Source organism: Carcharodon carcharias, chromosome 14 (assembly GCF_017639515.1).
Source record: "Carcharodon carcharias isolate sCarCar2 chromosome 14, sCarCar2.pri, whole genome shotgun sequence".
Lineage (NCBI taxonomy): Eukaryota > Metazoa > Chordata > Chondrichthyes > Lamniformes > Lamnidae > Carcharodon > Carcharodon carcharias.
In genome coordinates this window covers 23,296,793-23,321,000 of record NC_054480.1, presented here as the reverse complement: position 1 = coordinate 23,321,000, position 24,208 = coordinate 23,296,793, and the positions used below count along the sequence as shown (strand labels likewise).

Here is a 24,208-nt window from a genome sequence, read left to right as displayed (position 1 = left end):
AATAAAATTGGAGGATGAAGGCAACACTTATGATAATATTGATATTTTCTGTGGTGCCATATTCCTTGGCAAATAATAGCAAATTTTGCCATATTCTTGAAATAGTTTTGCCCACTGAACATTTGGCTTCAGCCTGTGGTTCAGAGTAATGACTTCTCTTAGCAGCATTCAGTATTACTTCAACATGTTACCGTATGTCTATCTGTGTCACATGACCGTTCTCACTTTCAATCATGCCACTATGGACACGTCCTAAGTGTGCTACTTCCACAGGAGGGGGTAAAGCTATGGCTTTTATATTTTTATTGGAGCCTTTTCTGCTGAGCTGTCCCTGCTTCTGGACAACTTTCCTTTGCATTCTCTTAGTGGAGGGGCAGGAGACACGAGGATAATAACGCTAAATTTCAGTTCTTTCAAAATCTTTAGCCAGGGATGGGGACAAGGTAATTGATCAGTAATTCTATCAAGAGCCATGTGAGAAAGGGAAGCAAATTGGGCCATATTATTTGGACCAGTGCTTTTAAACCCCAGAGAGCTATACCAATGGATGCTCATACACACACCCAAACATCTGTCAACGTGGCCAGAATATTGCCATTGGCATGCAAAGGTGGGCCCGACACGTCATTTCGACCTTTCATTTGGCGGGCGCGCGCCAGAGTCGACTGCGCACTTGCCAAACTGTCAACAGCCTATTAAGACCATTAAAAAAGTAATTAACCATATTAACAATGCTGCCTGTCCAACCTTAAAGTTGGTGGGCAGGCAAAGAGCCCAAGCGGCCTCCGCGTTTTTCAGGAAACCTCCTCCACGAGCCGGACGAGGTTTCCTGAAGGTTTTAAAAAAAAAAATTGAATACGTTTTCAAAACTTCACAAACATGTCCCAGATCATGTGACACTGCCACGTTATGGGACACGTTTAAATAAATTTTTACTTTATTTATTTAGAAGTTTCATTATCAACTTAACCTCCCTGAGGCACAGAGCTGCGAAAGAGCGCAGGCCCCGACTTTCCCTCCTCTCCCCACCCTGACACGGAGCACTGAGCGCTACCGGCCGCACATTACGCTGGGCAGGCCTTAATTGGCCCGCCTGCGTAAAATGGCGGCGCGCAGCCAGTTGCGGGCGGCAATCGGCTTCACGCACGCTCTCAAGCAGCCCACCCGCCAACTGAAAAATTCACCCCCGTGAGTCACGAGAGCAAGGAGAAAATTATTTCTCCTTTAAAAAGGCGCGCTTTCCATCAATAGATTAGGTAGTACTTGAGCTGTGGAAGCACTGGACCGAGCTAGTTTTGTAACCTCTTTTCTGCTTGCTGTTTCAGTTCTTGAACTAATCGAGAAGCAGCTGGAGAAACCGTTACAAGATATTAAGGATTTTCTTGAAACCATCAGCGATAAGCTGCTGAAGCATCATTCTGACATGATGGACCTTAGGGATGCCCTTAATGAAGCAGTTAATAAAACTGGACAAGCTAATGAAAAGAACAAAATCAATGAGCTTTTACTGGCAGAGAGCAAGGTAAGATTTTGTGTGTTCGTTTTTCCGGTTTCTCCAGATTTTTTGCCTCATTTGGCCTGGTGGCACTTTGAGAAGGCTTCATTACTGAATTTTAAAAAATTTATTCCTACACGGGCTGTAGCATCGCTGGCAAGCCCATCCCTAATAGCCCTTGAGAGCAAGTAAGAGTCAACCACATTGCTGTAGGCCTGGAGTCATGTGGGCTAAACCAGATAAGAACAGCAGATTTCCTTCCCTAAAGGACATTAGTGAACCAGATGGGTTTTTAAGACATTGATAGTATCATGCAACATCACTAACTTTATGTTCCAGATTTATTAATTGACTTTAAGTTCCACCAGCTACCATGGTGGATTTTGAACCCGTGTCGCTAGAACATTAGCCTTGTCTCTCAATTACAAGTCCAACCATATTGCCACTATGCCACCATCTCCCTGAATCCCCCACTTAAATGGCATATTTTACTACTTTGCCCTGTGTATTAAGGGTCAGATTTCCTTTCAGTTTCAGCCAGTAAAGGCATAGCAAGCCCCTTCTAGGAGAGAGGTGTTAGAGATGCTTCCTCCAATGCGATAATAAAGCACGACACAACCCACATGCTTTGTAGTAGAGTGTGACTGCATTCTACTTACTATTTCAAAAGAATGCTGCTTTCGTTAGCAACTGGAATCCGTAACATTTCTCAATTTGCTCGCAGCAAAAAGTTGAAGAATTGGAGAACCAGCACAAGCGAGTAATGGAAGTGTTGAAAATGGCAAATGATTCCTTAGCACAGGTTTCAGACCTCCACCGGATGTTGGACATTGCAAAGGAGGTAAGTGACACTGATCTTGCAATAATTACCAGCCCAGAGTTAATTGATTCGACTCAATAGTGGTTGGTCTGTAGCACCAGACTATGATCTGCACCAGACTATGATCTGCACCAAACAGGTAGAATGGGCCTCAATTTCCTGCATTGCAAAATCAGACTGATTCATTTTTATTGTTCATTTGGTCAATCTGATCGTCACCCAGTTTTTTTTCCCCTTTTCAACATATTGAGATACAGATGCATGGGTGCTGGTGCTTTCTAGTATCTCATTAACTGCTCTTTATATGTGAGAGTGGATAATAAGAAGCAGCAGGGTGTTTTGACCATGCAGAATTTCATGGCAGGTGCTTGATGCCTTATCATGTGCACTTTCTACAACAGTGTGTGACTGGAAAACAATCAGGAGCAGGAGCTCTGACTGAACATTTCCTTCTACATCATAAGGACGCTGAAGCCAGCTGTCAGCACTGCCACTTCAGCAGAGATCCAGGCACTATGTATAAACTAAGGTCTGAACCCAGGACTATCCTGATCTGCACTGTTCAGTTTGATGCTGATCGTCACCCAGTTGATTCCTGACCAGACTGATTCCTGGGATGGTGGGACTGACATATGAGAAGAGATTGAGTCGGTTAGGATTATATTTGCTAGAGTTCAGGAGAATGAGGCGGGAGCTCATAAAAACCTATAAAATTCTAACAGGACTAGACAGGGTAGATGCAGGAAGGATGTTCCCGATGGTGGGGGAGTCCAGAATCAGGGGTCACAGTCTGAGGATATGGGGTATACCATTTAGGACTGGGATGAGGAGAAATTTCTTCACCCAGAGAGTGGTGAGCCTGTGGAATTCACTACCACAGAAAGTAGTTGAGACCAAAAGATTGTATGTTTTCAAGAAGGAGTTAGATATAGCTCTTGGGGGTGAAAGGAATCAAAGGCTATGGGGGGAAAGCGGGAGCAGGCTATTGAGTTGGATGATCAGCCATGATCATAATGAATGGCAGAGCAGGTTCGAAGGGCTGAATGGCCTACACCTCTTTTTTTTATGTTTCTATGCTGTACAGTGTAGTTCCAGTTGAGTTAATAGAGACTCAGCTGATCTTCCCAGGTTAATTCCTCAATCCTGCACTTGTAGCTCTTGGGGAGACCAGGTCAAAAGATAAGGGTACAAATGGTACCGACTCTTTTAACCATGCTCTCTGCTAGCCCGGAATTGCTGAATCAGATTTGCTGTCTGCAGCAAAGAGACATTTAATGCTTTTAAATATTACCATGAGGATGAGCTCAGTTTTTACTGTTCAAAATAACCCTATCCACATTAGAAAGAATTGTGTTTACATCTCACCTTATCATAATCTAAATATGTCAGAAAGCTCTGGTCTGTCTTGATTAGCACCATAGGATTTTTACATCCAGCAGGGCTATCAACAATAGGCAGATGCTTCATCTGAAGGAAAGAACCTCTGGCTAGACGAGGTGCTTAAGTCCAGATGTGGGGCCTGAACTCACAACTTTGACTTGGGATGTTAGAGCACTATCAACGGAGCCAAGTTGACACTAGTGATTTCTTTAAAGTTGAAAATTAAAATTGGGTTTGCATTGACAGTATTTAACTTTTGTTTTCTCGGTAACCAGGAATATGAGAGACTTGCTGCAATGTTGGATGGAGCCAGAAGGCCTCTCATTGAAAAAGTGAAAAATTTCTCACCAGCCAGCAGCAAAATTCCAATTATTGAGCGTGCTGAGGAGCATGCACAGTTCCTGCATGAGCTTGCGAAAAATTTGTCCAGGTAAATTCATTTAGAAGTAGTTGAAAATGTTATCACTGCTTGTAGGCAGCCCATGGCTTTGGGTTAGATCATTGGAAAGCAAAGTCATTTTTGCCCGCCCTGCACAGAAGCTGTTCTCTTACTATGCTTTTGTGATATCTGACTGGCTCACCGATCTATAGCTGGGTCTGCTTATGACGTTAGACTCTCAGCTTCCCACTTGGGTTAAAACTGCCATAGCACATCAGCTGCCCCTCTTATAAACTGCCCTGGTTTCAATTTGGGTCATCTGTCCAACACCCGGACGGCCTGTGGTAAAACTATTGCATGGTTTTCCAAATAACAGTTTATAGCGATTTCAGAACATTTCTTCGTAAACTTGTTTGATGATTTCCAAAAGATGAAGCTAATGCTTTAACTTAGTAAGCTCGGGGGGCGGGGGGGGGAGGTGGGATTGTGGTGGATGAACGTGTGGCTATAGGTTGCATCACGGTTACCTGTATGATTGAAGTAATGAAAGTTCCCAAGCGGTTTTCATGTTTTCTAACTTGACTTTCTATTTAACGGTGGTTTGTTTTTGGAAAACCCAAAACCAGTATACCAAGTTATTCTGTTAGCAGTATGGAATATTTAGAGAGCTGACAGGCATTTAATAGTACCTAAATAAATCTCATCTTGTGGCCATTGACAGGGCAATTGAAGACACAAACCAAGGTGGGTTTATTCAACGAGCAGTGAATGCTTCCAATGCATATGCTGGTATAATTGAGGCAGTGGAAAGAGCCAGGACTGCAGCAAAGGAGGCCGATAACGCAGCTATGAAGGCTCTAAAGGTAAAATGGGAAGTTTCAGATTAGGTGGAAGATTGGAATACTCTCCTTTTACCAGTGGGGCCTCACACTACTTGGGTGGCTGTGTCCTAGAAATAGTGTTGAGCCATTTATGCTCCTGCTTCAGCCACTGCCATCTTGGGCAGGGCCCTGAGGGCCGCCCTGCCTGTTAAAGGCAGAAGGCCACTTGTAACATTCAAATCAGAGTTCTACGAAGTTCATAGGATCCCAGTTGGAATCTTGAGTTACAAGTGGGTGGAAATGCATCATGCATGCTCTGCCTTTTTATAGCAAGCAGTGAGCTGTGTAAGTAGACTCCCAGAGGCTACTCTCAAAACCACCCTGGAAAATTTGAAATAAAACCAAATGCTGCTATTAGGCTGAGCAAATCCCCTTCCCCAGGATTACCTCCATTTGGGAATCAGCCAATTTCTCATTGACAGTAAATGTGTGCTGATGTGGGCCTCTAATTACACGCTTGCCCTCCACCATTACCGCTGGGTGGGTGTGATTACAGCATGACAAATTTACAACACCAATTCTCATTGTCAATGTAGCCATTTGTAATGGAAATATAAAAGTGACTGGAATTATGATTTTAAAATAGATTTAAATAACCTCTTGTTATCAAAATAACTCTGGCCCAAATATCTGCACTTCAGAATGAAATGTCATCTTCAGGTGACTATAAAAATCCACAGACTATCAACTGGCAATATTTAAAAAAGTAGCATAGAGCGTGCACACCTCTGTGTTGCATTAATTTTCTGTATCATTTTTCCTCTCCCACTCTTGTTGACAATTCAACTTTATAAAACAACATTTACTCCAGCTCAGTGAACAGTTCCACAGAAAATCTTCTAATGCTTCCAAAATATACAGATGTGTCTTCCAATACGTTCTCCACCTACTGTTCCTGTCGGTACAGCATGAGGCCCTTCAGCCTATGCAGCCCATGCCAATTTGAGAAAAAGCTATCCAGCCTAACCCCACGTTCAGGTTCTTGGTCCATAGCCCTGCAGTTTGCAGTGCCTCAAGTGCATATCCAAGTGTGTTCTAAATGTGATAAGGGATTCTGCCTCTACCACCCTTTCAGACAGAGAGTTCCAGTCCTCCACTGCCCTCTGGATGAAAAAAGATTACTACCCAACTCTCCTCTCCTCTAGTCCTTCTGCCAACTACTTTAATGTCCATCCCCCGCCCCAGTTATTGAACTTTCTGCTGGTGGAAATAAATGAAGAGTTAGCTGTTTCACTTGAATATATTTTTGCAAACTGCTTTTCAGCAAGTCATGGATGAAGACCTGGCTCGTCAAGCTGCTGACTTGAAGAAGGCAGGCGCCCTGCTTGAGAAAGATGCTAAAAAAGCTCTGAAGAAATCAGAAGATGGTAGGTGATGATCAAGTCCCCTGGTCTAACAGAAGCTTTTTTTTTTGCTGATGAGTGCAATCAAATGCTTTTGCTGTCTTGTCACAGAACTGAAGCCTAAACTGAGAGCCTCAAAGGAGCAGCTGAATAATGCAAAAGCCAAGAAGAAACAACTCCTTGGTCAGCTGACGTCTGTTCAAAATATGCTGAAAGGCATTAATAGAGGTTTGTCATGTTTCTGCTGTGAGTTTTTATCGGAGGTAAATGCAATAAATAAAACCAACCATCTTTGTAACTGCAACTGATTAACCATTTCCCAGGCACCTCCTCTGAATGCACTATTTCTGCCTGGCATTAAAATAACAAGTTTACAGTTACAGGTTTATCATGAGCAACCACTACATTGGGTTTTGAGTTAAATTCCAGAAGTCTAGTGCTAGGAGCCAACTCCCAATTTAAACTGTCAATTCTGGTTCCCACAGACTTGTAGAGCCGATATTTTTCTGGAATCCTAAATATGAAGTGGTTGCAAAATGTCCCTTCTATCTTTATCTAACAAGCAAAGGCATTTGCCTAATTTTTTATCCATTCATGGGATGTCAACATCACAGGCAAGATCAGTATTTATTGCCCTTAAGAATCTGGTGGTGATCCACCTTTTAAGTATGACTGAGCGGCTTATTATACGATTCCGGAGAGCAGTTAAGAGTCACGTACGTTGTTGTGGTTCTGATGTCACACAGACTAGACAGCAGATTCCTTTCCCTTTAGGACATTAATGAACTTGACAGGTTTTTAGGACAATCTGGTGTTTCATGATCACAAAGGCTGAGTCTAGCTCTTTGATTAAGTCCCATAACCAGATTAGACTTCTACTGAAATTCCAGCTCTATCAAATTAATCACCACGATGTTGGAGTTAATAAGAGCTGTCATGGGTCTATGTAGTAGACCCCCTGAGTTATCTACCTTTCATTCATTTGCTACCTCTTTTTTTTATTCGTTCACGGGATGTGGGCTTCACTGGTTGGGCCAGCATTTATTGGCCATCCCTAGCTGCCCTTGAGAAGGTGGTGGTGAGCTGCCTTCTTGAACTGCTGCAGTCCATGTGGTGTAGGTGCACCCACAGTGCTGTTAGGGAGAGAGTTCCAGGATTTTGACCCAGCAACAGTGAAGGAACGGTGATATATTTCCAAGTCAGGATGGTGGGTGGCTTGGAGGGGAACTTCCAAAAACAAAAGGAGGTAACAAATGAATGAAACCTAGATAACTTGGTCACTCATTCACTCTCCAGTTCCAGCAGGTACCTGTGGGATACTAGAGGAAGTACTACACAGATATAGATCCCAGATGGCTCTTATTAACTCATATTAAAAGGAAAGTGTCTATGGAAACATTATGCCCAAAGTAAGAGTCCACACCAAGATAACTCCACATGCAATATTACAGTCCTTTTGAAGTCTAGCTATGGGCGATGGCACAGGATATTAAGAGCATATTCAGTGGAGAGACCCCAAATCTCATTATCTATATATAAAGGTTTTAGGGCTATGGTGGAAGCTGCAAAGTGAAGAGGATCTCCAGGTGGTGAATGGAGAATTCCCATATTTTGATGTTATGGTACAGAAATACTTTAGGCAGCTGAACAAATACAAGCACAATACAAATAACACCAACTGAACTGAGCTCTGAGCTTAATTTATGTCAGACAGGGAAAGACTGACATTATCAAAAGAGAATGACATGGGGTTGTCACAACATTGCTGTGACATGGCCTGTTGGTTGAACGTATAATTTATTTTATCTACCTTGTCCTCAGTGGTCAAGGTTGCAAGTGAGGGTAGGGCTGTTGAAATAACCTTGATGAGTTGCTGCAGTGCAACTAACAGGTCGTACGTACTGCAGAAGAAGGGTTCATATTGAGTGTAGTGACAAGAGTGCCAAACAAGCAAACTGTCCTGTCCTGATTGACATTAATCATCTTAACAATTCTACTATGCCACCGCCTGCCTTGCTTGATTGGCACCCCTTCCACAAACATTCACTCCCTCCACCACTGACGCACAGTAGCAGCAATGTGTGTCATCTACAAGATGCACTGCAGCAACTCGCCAAGGCTCCTTAGACAGCACCTTCCAAACCCACAACCACTACCATCTAGAAGGACAAAGGCAGCAGATAAGTGGGAACACCACCACCTGGTAGTTTCCCTCCAAGCCACTCACCATCCTGGCTTGGAAATACATCGCCGTTCCTTCACTGTCACTGGGTCAAAATCCTGGAACTCCCTTCCTAACAGCACTGTGGGTGTGCCTACACCACATGGACTGCAGTGGTTAAAGAAGGCAGCTCATCACCACCATCTCAGGGGCAACTAGGGATGGGCAATAAATGCTGGCTCAGCCAATGAAGTCCACACCCTGTGAATTAATAAAAAAACGGTTAGGATGGTGAGTGGCTTGGATGGGCACTCAGGTGGTGGTGTTCCCATGTATCTGCTGCCCTTGTCTTTCTGGATGGTATAGGTCATGGGTTTGGAAGCTACTGTCTGAGGAGGCTTGGTGCGTTCCTGCAGTGCATCATGTAGATGGTACACACTGCTGCTACTGTGAATCAGTGGTGGAGGGAGTGAATGTTTGTGGATGGGGTGCCAATCAAGCGGGCTGCTTTATCCTGGATGGTGTCAAACTTCTTGAGTGTTGTTAGAGCTGTACTCATCCAGGCAAGTGGGGAATATTCCATCACACTCCTGACTTGTGCTTTGTAGATGGTGGACAGGCTTTGGGGAGTCAGGAGGTGAGTTACCCGCCACAGGATTCTGAGTCTCTGACCTGCTCTTGTAGCCACAGTATTTATATGGCTAGTCCAGTTCAGTTTCTGGTCAGTGGTAACCCCCAGAATGTTGATAGTGGGGGATTCAGTGATGGTAATGCCATTGAACGTCAAGGGGAAATTGTTAGACTCTCTCTTGTTGGAGATGGTCATTGCCTGGCACTTGTGTGGTGCAAATGTTACTTGCCATTTGTCAGCCAAAGCTTGGATATTTAATCACTCCGCCATTGGTGGCTGCGCCTTCAGCTGCCTAGGCTCCGAGCTGTGGAATACCCTCCCTAAACCTCTTTGCCTCTCTTCCTTCCTTTATGTCACTCCTTGAAACTCAGGTCTTTGACCCAGCTTTTGGTCGTCTGTCCTAATATTTCCTAATGCGGTTCAGTGTCAAGTTTTGTTCGTAGCGCTCCTGTAAAGACTCTAGGGTAGTTTCACCATGTTAAATGCACTATACAGACACAGGTAGTTGCTGTTAAGTGTTAGATAGTCCAGTCCACAACAAGGGTCGTCCTTCCTCCCTCCATGTGCTTGTATTTGCAATTGATTCCACAATTAGGAAGCTTCAGTGTCAAACTCCGTCCAACTGCAAGCCATCAAGAGTTGTAGTGGGTGACAACTACCTTAACAGATGAGTTATGAATGGAGTAGGGAACGCTGAGTGGATTTGACCCAAGAGCCCGTTATTTATTTTTAGATGTGCCTTGCTGTTAGCCCTCTGATCTTGTGCATGCCATCACACTCAGAGTTCTGTTTTCCTTGCAGGAGATATTGTTGATAGTATTGCAAGTGCTAAGCGTGTAGCTGCTGCTGCGAACAGGACAGCTGTGGATGTGCAGAACGCTCTGGTGCCTATGAAAAAGAACCTCGAGCAATGGAAAGAGAAATATGGGGGAATGCCTACTGACAGTGAGGATTTTAACAAAACTCTCCAAGAAGCAAATAAATCTGGTATGCGGCAACTACATCACACATGCATACAATAAAGCAGTTTAGAATAATTACCGGGTAGTATAGTTTTATTGTAGGAGGGTCTGGAGTGAAGTTACTGTGAGACCAATTGTCCAAAAGTGTTTAATTCTAATTTTCCATCATTGATTATATATCTGTAATAATGTTTCCATTTCATTCAATTGTGTATGCTTGATGGTTGATATGTTTAGCACTAGTCCCGAGCAAATCCATCTACCACAGATCTATAAAATGAAAAAGCGTAACAAAACATAACTCACAGCAGATCGGAGCAAAGCACATTGTGGTGAAGCCTAAAGATGCCAACTTCAGGGGCAGAATCCTCTGGCTTTCGGGTGGGCACGGAGCCGATCGCCACCCGTGATCGACTAGGCGCTGCCATTTTACGCGGGCAGGCCAATTAAAGTCCGTCCAGCGTGACGTGCGCCCGGTACCGCTCAGCATTACCTGTGCAGGCGGGGGGAGGAGGGAGAGTCGGGGCCTGCATTCTTTCACGCATGCACGCAGAAGAGGGCAGAAATCTCCGAGGCACGGAGCTGCCTCAGGGAGATTAAGTTCAGTTTTAAAGTTGGGAAAAAAGAAAATTATTCAGACATGTCTCCTTATGTGACAGTCACATGAGCTGGGACATGTTTATGAATTTTCATAAAATTTTTTTATTTGTTTAATAAAAACTTCATGAAACCTCATGAAGCCCGTGGATGAGGTTTCATGCAAAACGCAAAGGCCACTCAGGCTCTTCACCTGCCCGCCAACCTTAAGGTTGGACAGGTAGTCCTGTCAATTTGATTAATGGCCTTAACAGGCCTTTGACAGTTCGGCGGGTGCGCAGCCGACTCCGGTGTGTGCCTGCCGAACGGAAGATCGGAACGACACATGGTGAAGTAGGGACACACGCCCAATGTCACCATACGTCATTTTATGCTTCAGCATGCAAGACCCGCCCCCTGCATGCCAAAGAGAAAATTCTCCCCAGAAATGATTGATTATATTTTGTTGTTTTTATTCTGTTTTTGCTGCCAAAGGTTCTAAAGCACGCACAGTACCTCGAGTTGAAAGCAAATATCAGTGAGGTTTAAGGATAAATTTTGCCGGCTGTAGTCCAGTGAAGATGGGAAGGTGAAACTAATTCTTGACATTCCCAGTTTTCAAGTGAGCAAAATTAATCACTAGGAAATTGGGAGCATCACTAACTTGATGTACAGACCCCTATGACCCATTCTCCTATTCAAGAGCAGCTCCCTGCCCAGAACATAGCCTTGTATTATTTTTTCTTTTCATCTTTTGACCAACAGCGGGATCCTGTTACCCTCATCTTCCGTCCAGGGTATAAACAGAACAGATCATTTATTGTGAGCCAAATAGTGTGCAGCACAGCTAGGAGGCCGTAGTGTTATTATTCTTCCTAACATTCTTTATCAGCAGTAGAAGGCATGCAAGTCACCCATTTTCTCTTCTTCCAGTCGCCCTCTTTCCATTGGTCCTTCCTCTGTCCTGGTGCTGGACAGACACTGCATACCTGCGGCAGCAGGCCTTGCTGCTGGCTATGGGAATTTCTGACTGTTGATGTTGGAGAGCAGATCCGAAGGTCTAGGGATTTAACAGGCCAACTTAGATGGTTTCTCAAGCTACTCTTTGGTTAGTTGCTTGGAACCCCTAACACGAGTTGAGTTCAGGGGGATCCCAGTGTAAGCCCCAGCAGCAGTTTCTTGGACATCCTGGGCTGCAATGTGAAGAAATTGAGGTGGAGGCCTAGAATAACTCCTCAACAGTTTACTGGAGTTAACCCTTGCTAGGTCTCTGCTCTGTCATTCAGGTGGCTCAGGAAGTCTTCGAGCAACATTCTTTTCCTCTGATCTTTGAATTTGGGGAGTAGTCATTTCCCTGAGAAGAAGGGCCAAATTTTACCTCCTCCAAAACTCATTTGCTTACACAGAGTTAAAATTGGGTCTGAATGGTCAGGAAAATCAGCCCTACAGCAGTGTCAAAAGTGATCCTGAGTCCCAAGCAGGGGATTATTTGTGACTAGTTAACCGTTCACAGTTTATTTTATTGGATAGTTTTGTTGTTTTAAAAGTTTCTGTCTCTTGTTTGAACAGTCGCAGCTCTGAATGAAACCATCCCACTACTCCTGGATAAACTAAATAAACTGGAAGTCCGGAACCAGACTTCAAACATTTCTGCAAGTATTGATCGCATTCGTGTATTAATCTCCCAGGCCAGAAATGCTGCGAACAAGGTAAGTTTTTATCTGCCTTTTTTAACTTGAATAGCCTTTCTCTCGTGTTGTGGTTTGCTTATGTTGGAGGAATACCATACAATTTTGTCTCAGATCAGTTCTTTGTAATGTTCCTGAAATGCAGAACTAAATGACCAGAATGCTTCAGATTACAGATTAGGGTTTCTTAAAGATTGGAATTCTTCAACGTATCATTTAGGTTGAGTTACTGCCAGTATTTAATCATGTATATAATCGTATATATTCAGCATAAAAATGATATTTGCTTCTTAGAAAATATTGTGTTTCACTGTTATCCACTTACCATGTAGAACTTATAAAGACAACGCACAAATTGAGAAGTGATTTGTTTTGCAACACTACATCCTGCAGTAAAATCCTGCACGCTTCTACACTTACTGAATGCAGAGCCCAAGTGCTATAACTTTGCATTAAAACATCCCCAGACACATTCCAAGAACTAGTATCCCAACAACAATTCACTTTTGTGCAATAAATCACATTGCTCTTTGCAGACCTCAGCTCAAAATGTTTGCCATACCAGTAAGCATTGCCTTGGATGCCTTTGTACTGTCCCTTTCTCCTGTTGGTTATATAGAAAATTGTCCACTACGTTTTCAGGAGGAGTAGATGGAAAATGCAGATAATTAAGTAGGTCGCCAAGGTTTTAGGTAGATTTTAATTTTGCAGCTCAGAAGGAACACTCCAATCTTGAATCTACTACTTACTCTGCTGTGATGCAATCTGTTAACTGTATCCAACAAAATAAATATTTTCCTTTTGCAAATATGAATAATATGGACACTTATAAATCCAGGAAAGTAATGATATGATTTAGGGGGAGTTGGTGGCAAAGTAATAATGTAATTGGATTATAAACCCAGAGGCCCAGGCTAATGCTCTGGGAGGATGGATTCGCATCCTGCCAATGCAGCTGGTGGAATTAGAATTCAACTACTAAAGCCTAGTCTCGGGCAATGGTGACCACAAAACTGTCATAGATTGACATAAAAATCCATCTGGTTCACTAATGTCTTTGAGGGCAGGAAATCTGCCATCCTTGCCTGGTCTGGCCTACATGTGACTCCAGTCCCACAGCAATGTGGTTCACTCTTAAATAACCTGTGAAAAGACCTAGAAAACCACTCCGTTTAGGGGCAGTTAGGGATGGGCAATAAATGCTGACCTTGCCAGTGATGCCCGCATCCCACAAAATATTTTTTTTAAAAAGGTACCAGGATTACAGATGTAACTGAGCAGTATGGCCTTTGGTCCTGTCATTATTCGGCTGGTAAATGGCTCCTGCTACTAGGAGGTAACAACGCTGCTTCATCCATGATACGATGTTGGACAGCAGAGCAGCTGATGCAGAACCGGTAGTAATGGAGAGATGAAGTTCAGCTCTCATTGGAACATCTATGGAAGATGTCACTAACCTTATGGTATCATCTCATTAGATGGCAGCAAACCAAAAAAAAAGTAATAAGACCAGTTGAAGGTGAAAGCAAGGGACACACCAGGAGTAGCCACGTGGGTGCAGGAGAGGAGCTGGTTACGTTGAGAAAGAATGGGACCGTGGCGGGTGCAGAGAATTGTCAGAGAAGGATCCAGGATTTAGAGGGCTTTTCTGCCTGGGAGAAGTGAGAAGTGAATAAACATTGAGGCCTGCGTTTGCCACATTGGGGTTGTGATATTGGCATCACATCACACTTTATTACAGTTTAGCACAACATTATGGACTCAGTGTATAAACCTTTGTGGAAAACGAAACAGGCCTTCATCGCTGTAATCTTCCAAACAACTCTTCTCACCTCAGGTAAAGGTACCAATGAAATTCAACGGCACTTCAGGTGTGCAGGTGCGGCCACCCAGCAACCCAGATGACCTGAAGGCTTACACCTCTCTCTCATTCTACATTCAAAGAGAAAAACAGAAACAGAAAAGAAAGCGTGCCGCCAGTTCCTCCAATCAGTTTGTCATGTACCTTGGCGGACAGAACGTAAGAATGAAAAGCTGTAGATTTTCTTTCACTGTTGCAGCGATTGCATTTGAAGGTTTTAACTAGTCTTCTTTCTTTGCAGCCCCATGGAGATTACATGGGTGTTGCTATGAAAAGTGGTAAGCTGGTGTGGATTTACAAACTGGGCAGTGAGGAGGCTACTCTGCAAACAGACTCAGAAATCAGTGGCGATAGATTTGACACTGTCAAGCTGGAGAGGTACATCACCTGTTTCTCTGCCTTTTCCATTCCAAGAGCCTGTGGGCAATAGCAGTGCAATTAAATTGCTTGTAGATTTATCCTTGTTTCTAATTTAATAGAGGACTAAAGATAAAAGGGACTAACTCTCGTGTTAAAATAGAGGCCAGAGGGATGTGATATGGCCACGTTATGTGCACGTGTGGGTGACATTTGTTTCCAGGATATCTGTTGTAGCAAATTTACATCCTCGAATACAGTGGTGATGTAACTAAAGGCATTTTTAAGGTGTCTGGTACAATGAGTGCAGAAAGGACATAGAGTCTAAGATGGGATGAATCCCACACTCCGGAGGCTGACAGACCTGCAGTCATTCGCAAATTCTCTTAAACACTGTTCTCCCCTTCACAGGATACTGCAATATGGACAAATCTCATACAGTATTGAAAAAGACACTGTAGCTGAGAGCAGGGGAGATGGGGTTTCCCGTGGTGATGACACTTTACTGAATCTCAGTCCTGAAGATGTTGTGTTTTATGTTGGTGGCTACCCGCCTGAATTCACCGTAAGTACAAAGTTGTCATTCCTTCTCTCTTTCAAGTGGGGCATTGTATCAAAATTCCTTTAAGGAAGGGGAAAAGTTTCCCATCATTCTCAGAAAATCTCAACCACTTTTCACCATCAGGACTTATTCTGGTATTGTTTTGCCCTCTAGTGGTTAATTATAGTGCTTAATAGTAATTGGATGTATGGCACATTTGGCCCAACTAGTCCGTGCTGGTGTTTACGCTCCACTCGAGCCTCTTCCCATTTTTTCCTCATCTAAATTTATCAGCGTAACCCTCCTATTCCCTCCTCCTTCATAGCCTGGATCTTTCCTATGGTGAGCAGGGGCGAGCATGGAGCCAATCGTCGCCAGCGATCAGCTGTGTGTCGCCATTTTTCGCAGGCGGGCCTTGTAATACACGGCCAGTAGCGCTCGGCGCTACCTGTGCAGACAGGGGGAGGGGGGAGTGTCAGGGCCTGCGCTTTTTTGTGCATGCGCGCAATAAAGCACAGCAACCTCCCTGAGGCACAGAGCTGCCTCGGGGAGATTGAATGGGTAATAAACCAGTTTACTAAATGATGTAAAAATCTATTTAAACATGTCCCCTCGTGACAGTGTCACATGAGATGGGATGTTTGTAAAGGTTGGAAAATGTATTTATTTTATAAAAGCTTCAGGAAACCTCATCGCGCTCGTGGATGAGGCTTCCTGAAAAACATGAAGGCCTTAAGGCTGGTCGGGCAGCATTCTTACATACTTTAAATAATCTCTTAATGGCCTTAATAAGCTGTTGATGTTTTGGCGGGCGCACAGCCGACTCCAGCGCGCGCCCACCAAACGAAATATCGCAATGGCGTCGGGGCACACACCTGACATCATCGCGCATCATTTTACGTGTTGACGTGTCAGGCCCACCCCTGCTCGCCGACCAGAAGACTCTACCCCATATGCTTGTCTAGCTTTCCCTTCAATGCATCAATACTATTCACTTCAACCGCTGCCTGTGGTAGTGAGTTCCGCATTCTTGCCAGTCTTTGGGTGAAGAAGTATCTTCTGAATTCCCTATTGGATTTCTTGATGACTATCATTTTTGATGAGAGAGAACATTCTCTCTGTAAGCTCTCTATCAAATCCTTTCATAATTTTAAAGACCTCTATTGGATCACCTCTCAGTCTGTTTTCAAGAGGAAAAAGACCCAACCTCTCAATCCTTTCCTGATATGCATGCCCACGTATTTCAGGTATCATCCTTGTAAATCTCTGCAGCCTCTCCCGTACCTCTGTATTCATTTTGTAATGTGGAGACCAGAACTGCATGCGGTACTCTAACTGCAGTTTACCCAAGATTTGATACGGGTTTGGCATAACGCCCTTACTTTTCATTTCAGTAATGTTTGTTAAAACACCGCGAAATTGGGATATTTCTTGGGAGTGATTTCTTGGACAGAGAGTCTAGCAGACAAGCATTTTTAATTATTTTTCACCATTTTGTACTTGAATTTTTTTCTATGATTCTCATGTTTACAGGGATTGTTTATTATCGCTTATCTTCAGATACTTTTAAATATAAATATACATAATATATTATTTTTATTTATATATATTTTTTGGTTATTTATGTTCTTCAAGTCTTTCTCTAGACTAGTTACACCTCATTTTGCATTGTTGCACTTTCAACTTTGTATCGACATGTGGGGCAGGATTTTTCGCGAGGCGTGAGGGCACGCGCCCAATACGCTCAAGCATGAAATAGCGCGTGATGACGTCAGGCGAGCGTCCTGACATCATCACATGTCACGCGATATTTCGGTCAGCGGGCATCGCGAGAGTCGACAGCACGCCTGCCGATAATTAGGGCCATTAATGTATTAATCAACCGCGATTTTTCGCTGCCCATCCAACGTTACGGTTGGCGGGCGGGCAAATTGGTAAGCAGCCTTTGCCTTTCTGAGGAAACCTCATCCAAGGGTGTCTAATATCAATTTTAAAAAATAATGAAAATATTTGCACAGAATTTTCATCCAGAATATGTTCCGGTGACTGATTCTGAAGCATGGGCATTTTTTCCCGGTTTGTTTTTGACATTTAAATTCTTCAGCTCCCTGAGGCAGCTCTCTGCCTTTGGGGAGCTTTCTGTGAGTGCTCCCCTGAGCCCGTACTAACTTCAGCACTCACCCTTCTCCCGCACCCACCCCAACAGCGCTGAGCCTTTCAGTGCGCCTTTCACTGCCTTTCCAGCCAGCATGAAATCGCGGTTGGGAGCTGAGCACAGGCTGTGATCACAGGTTCCCTGGCCCACCGATCATGCCCACCTGCCGAACTCAAATTTCTGCCCGTGGTCATTTAAGTTGCAGTTTAGGTACCACCACCAGGCGGCGATTACGCACTACTTTGGCTTCATATCTACCAAAGTGGTGCCAAATGGACCATTCGTTCATCACTTGTTTGACTTTATTTTCCTCCTTTAGCAGTGGCATTGGTGGTGGGGGCAATAATAAACCTTGACCCAGGAAAATGGGTGTGATTAATGGTTTGATTGGGCCAGTAGTTGAAGACCTGTTTGTCTGGCTGGAGAAAAGTTAAGGACCAAATGTGATTATTACCCACACTACCGTTTCCCATTTTAAGGAATACCAAGACCCTTCTTGCCTTCCATCCAAATCGTTGACATCAACAGTGAAAAAAAGAGAGGCTTGCATTTATATAGTGCCTTTCATGACCACAGGACAATTCAAAGTGCCTTACAGCCAGTGAAATACATTTTTGAAGTGTAGTCACTGTGGTTAGGTGGGAAATTCGGCAGCAAATTTGGGCACAGCAAGCTCCCACAAAGTGGGAGTGGGTCATTTTCAAAGTGATACTGACCATAACGTTTATTCTTTTTTGATTGAGGGATAAATATATTGGTCAGAGCACTGGGAGAACTCTGCTTATCTTCTTTGAAATATGCCATGGGATCTTTTTTGTCCATGTGGAAGTGCAGGTGGAACTTCAGTTGACATTGCAATAGAAAGATAGCACCTTTGACAGTGCAGCACTCTGTACTGCACTGGAGTGGCAGTCGAGATTGTGCTCAAGTCCTGGAGTGTTTCTTTTGATCTATAATGGCGTTGAGGGCATTGTAGCGGAGTGTGGGGGAGGGGTGGGGTGGGCAAGCAGGAAAGAAAGTGGAGTTAACACTGCAATCGGATCAGGCAATCAGATCCTATTGCATTGCGGATCAGGCTCGATGGGCCGAATGGCTTACTCCTTCTATTTCTTATGATCTTATGACTGAGGTGAGTGTGCATCCAAGTGAGCCACAGCTGGCATGAATAGGAGCAGTCATGAAACAGTGGCCTGTAGGAGAGCACTACACACTTCCATCCCTCTGAGAAACTGTCCTTCACTCCTAATCTCTCTCTCAATCTTCTAACCAGTTTCAATCCAATTTACTACCCTCCTCCTAATCTCCTACCCCTTAATCTTCTGCAGTACCATGTGAAACCTACTGTAAGGTTTTCTACAGATTTGAGAGATTTACAAACCTCAAGATTTCTCAGTACGTAGTATTCTCTTGTTAATGTATAATGAATCCTGCATATTTTACTGCAGTCTGGAAAACACGCACAGGGATATAAATGTTTCAGCTCCTCTACTCACAAGAACACTGCTGTCTCTTCCAGCCTCCTGACACATTGAAGTATCCCAACTTTAAGGGGTGCATTGAACTTGGAACCTTGAACGCAGAGGTGGTCAGTCTGTACAATCTGGTTCAAACGTTTGATCTAAACACCACGGCTGATGAACCCTGCAGGAGGTAAGTAGAGAAATGAAATGGAACGGTCTGTTGATTTCTAATACCTTTTCCCATATCACTGAGTGTTGGCCCTCTTGTTACAAACATTCGGCTACGTGTGTATCTCATGTTGATTAGTGATGGATGGGACATGTCTTATTCTTGGGCTGCCGCTGGGTAAAGTGGAGGAACTCCTTACCTTCTCTAAGGTGAGATGCATTGTCACATGTGAGAAGAGAATTGGAGATGAATGAGCCAACAGGGTTAGGACAAACTAAATTATTCAATGCCATGCCAATCAGGGTTGACGCACCAACCAATCAGCGCTATTTTCTCCTGCAGTATAAATGTTTATCTGAAATTTGGCATTCTTCTGTTTGCCCTGATGAGTGCAAGACGAAAAGCCTTAACAACATGTCTCCCTCTTTTCAGCAAGACTAATATTATGTTAGGTTGTTGCTTTATTTAATGCCATTTAGTTAAACTTTTGGCCACAGGGCGGTACGATGATGGAGGAGTGTGAAGACTTTGGGCAACATTTTGTGGAAGTGGCAGACTTTCATCACTGTGGCAGACAGCTGGTGGGAAAGGTGACCCCACTTCAGTGGCGATGGGACCTGGGGCCACGTTTTGCTGGTTGCTGCCAATTAAGTGGCTGGCTCTGGGGCTGTTGTGCAATTAATGATGGTGGCTCCACCCCCAATAACCAGGTTGGCCTGGTTAGCTCAGTAGACTCAGCAGCGCCACTGGGAGCGTTGTCCATTGCTGAGTCTGCAACTGGAGGATGTAGCTGCATCTATGGCTGATGGCCACATCCTTGAAATCAGGTAACTGGGCTCTGGGGGCACCAGACCCAGTTGGACAGGAGGGGCGGGAGGAGGTCATTGAAGGCAGGCGATGCCATTTCCATGTGGGTGTCCATTACTACCTTGGTGCGGTGGTGTTGGGGGTGGGGGGGGATGGGCGGTGGGGGGGGGGGGTAGGTGTCACTTTGTGGACCATGGAATGCCCAAAAAGGAGGATCACTCCCCGCTCCCAGATCCTGCCAGGAAGCTGGCAGGGTTTACCAGCCAGTCTGCCCAGGTGAGTGCCCCTCTCTGGTGGCTAAATACCATCAGGGAGAAGAGGCCTTTTATTGGCCACTAGGGTGGCTCAATTTGGCTCCCAGTGAGCAGCTCGTCTGCCAGTTTTCCTGCTGCCTGGAAAATGGTATGGCAGCAGCAAGGGGGTCAGGCAACTACCTCCCACCCGCCATAAGCTGAAGTATTACTGCACACGGTAGCATTGAGACCTAAAACACCTGTGTGAAACATAGGAACAGGAGGAAGCCATTCAGGCCCTTATCCTTAACTTAGAAATCAAGAAGGTGGGCAATTGTTGAGTTTCACTTTCCTCTGGTTACTACTAAAATTTAAAAAGAAGTACAACACAGGATGTTACCATATCAACAAGTTTTGCATTCAGCAATACTTGTCCCCTGAAGGAGCGGGTAGTTGTAAAGGTGAAAATCAGCATCCCATACGTGGACAAAAGCAAAATACTTTAGATGCTAGAGATCTGTAATAAGAATGCTGAAAACACTCGGGTCAGGCAGAGTCTGTAGATAGTGTAGCAGAATTAACATTTCAGGTTGATGATTTTTCGTCAGAATTGTAAAGTCATTGACCCTAAGATGTTAACTTTGTTTCTCCCTTCACAGATGCTGCCTGACCTACTGAGTGTTTTTCAAATGTTGAGTTTTGTGTTCCACCAGCCATTGTCACTGACTGCTGGTATATCACCATCCAACAGCATTTAATATGTGAATTGAACTAGCACTGACTAAGGTCCATGTGCTTATCATTGATATTAACGTCAAAGCGATCCTGAGATTGAATATTTGAGGGTCCAGTCTTTAATTAATAATTCTCTGTGATCTCGTTACAGATATAAATCTACTCAAGGTCCAGACAGTGACAGTTCTTTCTTTGATGGCACTGGTTATGCTGAAATCAAAATGCCAGGTCCATTTTCCTCTGTCTCTCGATTTGAACAAGAGGTTCGCATTTCTTCTTACAATGGCATCCTCTTCTTCATGCAGGCAAAGGTAGGTCTTTCTGTTCTCATTTTCTAGCTGGTTCAAGTGTTCTTAATCCTTAAATCCTCCAAACTGGCAGCCATTTGCTGTTCTGCCCTGCGTTATTTCCCCTCTGTATGGTTTTAATTCCACAATGTCAACTTGATTCAAATGTATTCCACAAGCTATAGTCTGCCATCGGATGTGCAATGACGACTAACTTTTCCCCATCAGTCTGGCCTGGGTCCCAGGAACTGGATGATCTATATAAACAGGGAGGACATGGTGCCTTTTTAATTGCACTTCCTGAACGTCCTGCCCAACAAGGTGACAGGCAATGGCCCCTCCCCACTCTATAGCCAGTAAAGGGCTTGGACAGTTTGACTATAGAGCCTTTTTGTTTTTTGCACTACTCTCTCAGGCCCAGGAATTTCAGGACATACAAGTTTGTAAATATATGACTAATTAACTCCACCAAGTAAAACCAATGCATTCTCCATAGAATGCCCAAGGGGCATTATCAGCTATGTTAGAATGAATTATATATAACAACGATGATCATGTGAGTAAATGACTATGTGTTAATGCTGTATACCATTACAATCCCCATAGAGACCAATAACATAAAGGGCTCAATTTCCCAGTGACCAACAGAAAGAGTTGCAGAACAAGATTTTGCATTTTAAGACTTTTACTGTAGCAAACAAACTAAAATCAATTTAGATCAAACATTGCTTAACAGGGAACCAATACACCAAACTAAAGAAAAGGTGCTTCCCTGTTAACTAGCTAACACAAATATTCTTTGACACATTTTTACTTTATGCCATGCTTCCAGCAGGTATGTGGCATGAAAGATTAAGTTCCAAACTCCTCTCAGCTTTTCAGCAGACTCCCTTCTCCCTGCCACACCAGGTCAAGTGTTCCGGTGTCCTTCGAACATCATTCCATTTAGTCTTCAGAGTATCCCTGAACTGACTACCAGCAGCAAGGCCCCCTCCGGCAATTCCTTCTTCCTTAAATATCCACCAGTCCCATCGCTTTGAACAGAGAACCAACTCTCACCAGCATCCTGCTTGGTGGCTAACATAAAGAACAGTCTTTCCTCTGCCTTTCGCAACATCAGCAGTTTCTGTCTCCCTCCCTGTGTCTCTGAGTCTGAGAGGTGGATTTTACATTCCCAAATCGGGCGCTGATGAAAAATTGGCGTGATGAAGTTGTGCCGGCAATCCGACGTTATCACGCTAGTCTCCCAAATTACGGAAGATGAGCAGGCGCCAAAATCGGCAGCCTGCCCACCATTATAAAATCACTAATTAACAAGCTATTAAATTTGTTAACAGCCCAATCGTCCGCAATTTTTCGAATGCAAAAAAGTTTGGGTGTCTTTTATAATGAGGCGGTATAAGGGCAGCAGAAAGGGCCACTGGGAATATGGTTGAAAGTAGCAGCAGATTCTGCTGGGGAAGGTGGCAGCATCTGTACATTGTTAATGACTTTTAAGAAATCTTTTTTGAGACTTCAGTACAAAATAAAGACTGATTCTGAGAGCAGGGGGCCTTTACTGACTTCCTGTTCATGGCAGTACCCCTCTGCTGCATGACCTCCCAGCCTTTAGAGTTGATAGGGCACAGAGCCCCATTTGCTTGTATAAGTGGCCTCCTTCCCACCAGACAACCGCTACTTGGTCATTTAATGCTTGATTGATCAAGCAGAGACAACAGGGGAGGGAGCAAGTGGAGCACTCAGTTTCCAGTCCACCACCATCACTCTGCCTTGAAAAGCAATTTCCACTCAATCTAGCAGCTGCTGTAGATGTGTGTGTGTCTGGGGATGTGTGCGTGTGTGAGGCAGTGGTGTTTGGGGGTTATGTGGGGGTTGTTTGTGAGGTGATGTGTATGGGGGGGGCTTGTGTTGGTGGGTGTGCTGGGGGTGTGTGTGCGTGTGCTGGGGGTGTGTGTGTGCGTGTGAGGAGGTGGTGTTGGGGGGCTATGTGGGGGTTGTTTGTGGGGTGGTGTGTATTGGGGGGAGCTTTTGTTGGTGGGCCATGTGATAATCAGGGGAATTAACTGGGTCAGTATGAGAGAAATGATGCTTCATTTCTAATCAGAAGCTGTACAATCAAAACATATTCCTACTATGACAGGCATTTGCAGTATCCGTGGCGATGTTTGCTTGAAACATTTTTCCTGCTCCTGATCTTTGTTCTCCTGAAGCCATTGCTACCTTGGCCGAAACTTATGTCATAAGTGTACATAGGAACATGGGATCAGAAGTAGGCCATTTGGTCTCTCAAGCCTACTCCACCATCCAACTAGATCATGGCTGTTCTTCTACCTTAACGCCATCTCTCGCACTATCACCGTATCCCTTAATGTCATTGGTGTCTAGAAATCTGTCGACCTCTGGTTCGAACACACCCAATGACTGAGCCTCCACAGCCCTCTGGAGTAGAGAATTCCAAAGATTCACCGCCCTCTCATGAAATTCTTCCTCACCTCGGCCCTAAATGGCCTACCTCCTAATCTGAGAAGTGTATGTGATTTTCTTTTTGTGGTTTGTCTCGGTGGAGCTTTGCAGTTCGCATCGACATGAGCAGCGGCTGAAACCACCCAAAACTTTCAGCCTCTCTCACGTTCCCTTCAGCTTAAAGAGCTAATAGCATATTACTGAAACCTACCTTTTTTTAAATATCTGTGTTATGCCTTTCAGTATTTTCACTTTAGAACATGCATCCAGAATATCAAAATAAATTGCAAAACCTTTTTTGTAATGATTTAGTTTTGGTTTGTTTCTCTGTTTGCTACAAGTCTAAATTGGGCTTTCTTTTTGTAGGAAAAATACCTCTGCCTGACCATAGATAATGGAAAGCTTGTGCTGTTTGTTTACTTAAACAACGAGCTAAAAGTTGAGCACAACATTGAAAGTCAGAACTTCGTCAGTGATGGATATCCCCACCAGGTAATTGTGTAGTAAATGTTTTAATTGAAAAAATAACGTGAAATGCTGAGAGCCAAAGTGCAGGACCACCACCACCGCCCCCCCCCAACCCCCACCCACCACCACCACCACCCCCCCCCCCCCCCCCCCCCCCCCCCCCCCCTCCACCCCACCCAGGCTGAAAAGAATGGTAAGAGAAGATGAGGTGGATCAAAACAGCTTGGATTTAACCGTGTGTAAATTGGCTGTGCGACAAAGGGCAGACTGAGTTTGGACGTCTTGAGAAATGATGAGCTGGAGTAGTGCTGAGTCTTTAGTGCAGTGCTGCAGAGAGGAGGAGCAGCATTCAGGAT

General features: G+C 44.2%; 1 protein-coding gene across 1 annotated transcript in view; it reads left to right on the top strand.

Annotated features, from left to right (window-relative positions):
* Positions 1-24,208, top strand: part of lama5 (laminin, alpha 5) — a 262,194-nt gene that overhangs the window by 213,477 nt on the left and 24,509 nt on the right. The window contains exons 53-66 of the mRNA XM_041204512.1: positions 1,326-1,522; positions 2,220-2,336; positions 3,971-4,125; positions 4,796-4,937; positions 6,220-6,322; positions 6,410-6,526; positions 9,892-10,077; positions 12,198-12,337; positions 14,154-14,336; positions 14,419-14,555; positions 14,946-15,099; positions 18,747-18,880; positions 20,786-20,945; positions 23,751-23,876. Of these exons, the coding sequence (XP_041060446.1) occupies positions 1,326-1,522; positions 2,220-2,336; positions 3,971-4,125; positions 4,796-4,937; positions 6,220-6,322; positions 6,410-6,526; positions 9,892-10,077; positions 12,198-12,337; positions 14,154-14,336; positions 14,419-14,555; positions 14,946-15,099; positions 18,747-18,880; positions 20,786-20,945; positions 23,751-23,876 (2,051 nt within the window). The remainder of the gene's footprint in view (positions 1-1,325; positions 1,523-2,219; positions 2,337-3,970; positions 4,126-4,795; positions 4,938-6,219; positions 6,323-6,409; positions 6,527-9,891; positions 10,078-12,197; positions 12,338-14,153; positions 14,337-14,418; positions 14,556-14,945; positions 15,100-18,746; positions 18,881-20,785; positions 20,946-23,750; positions 23,877-24,208) is intronic.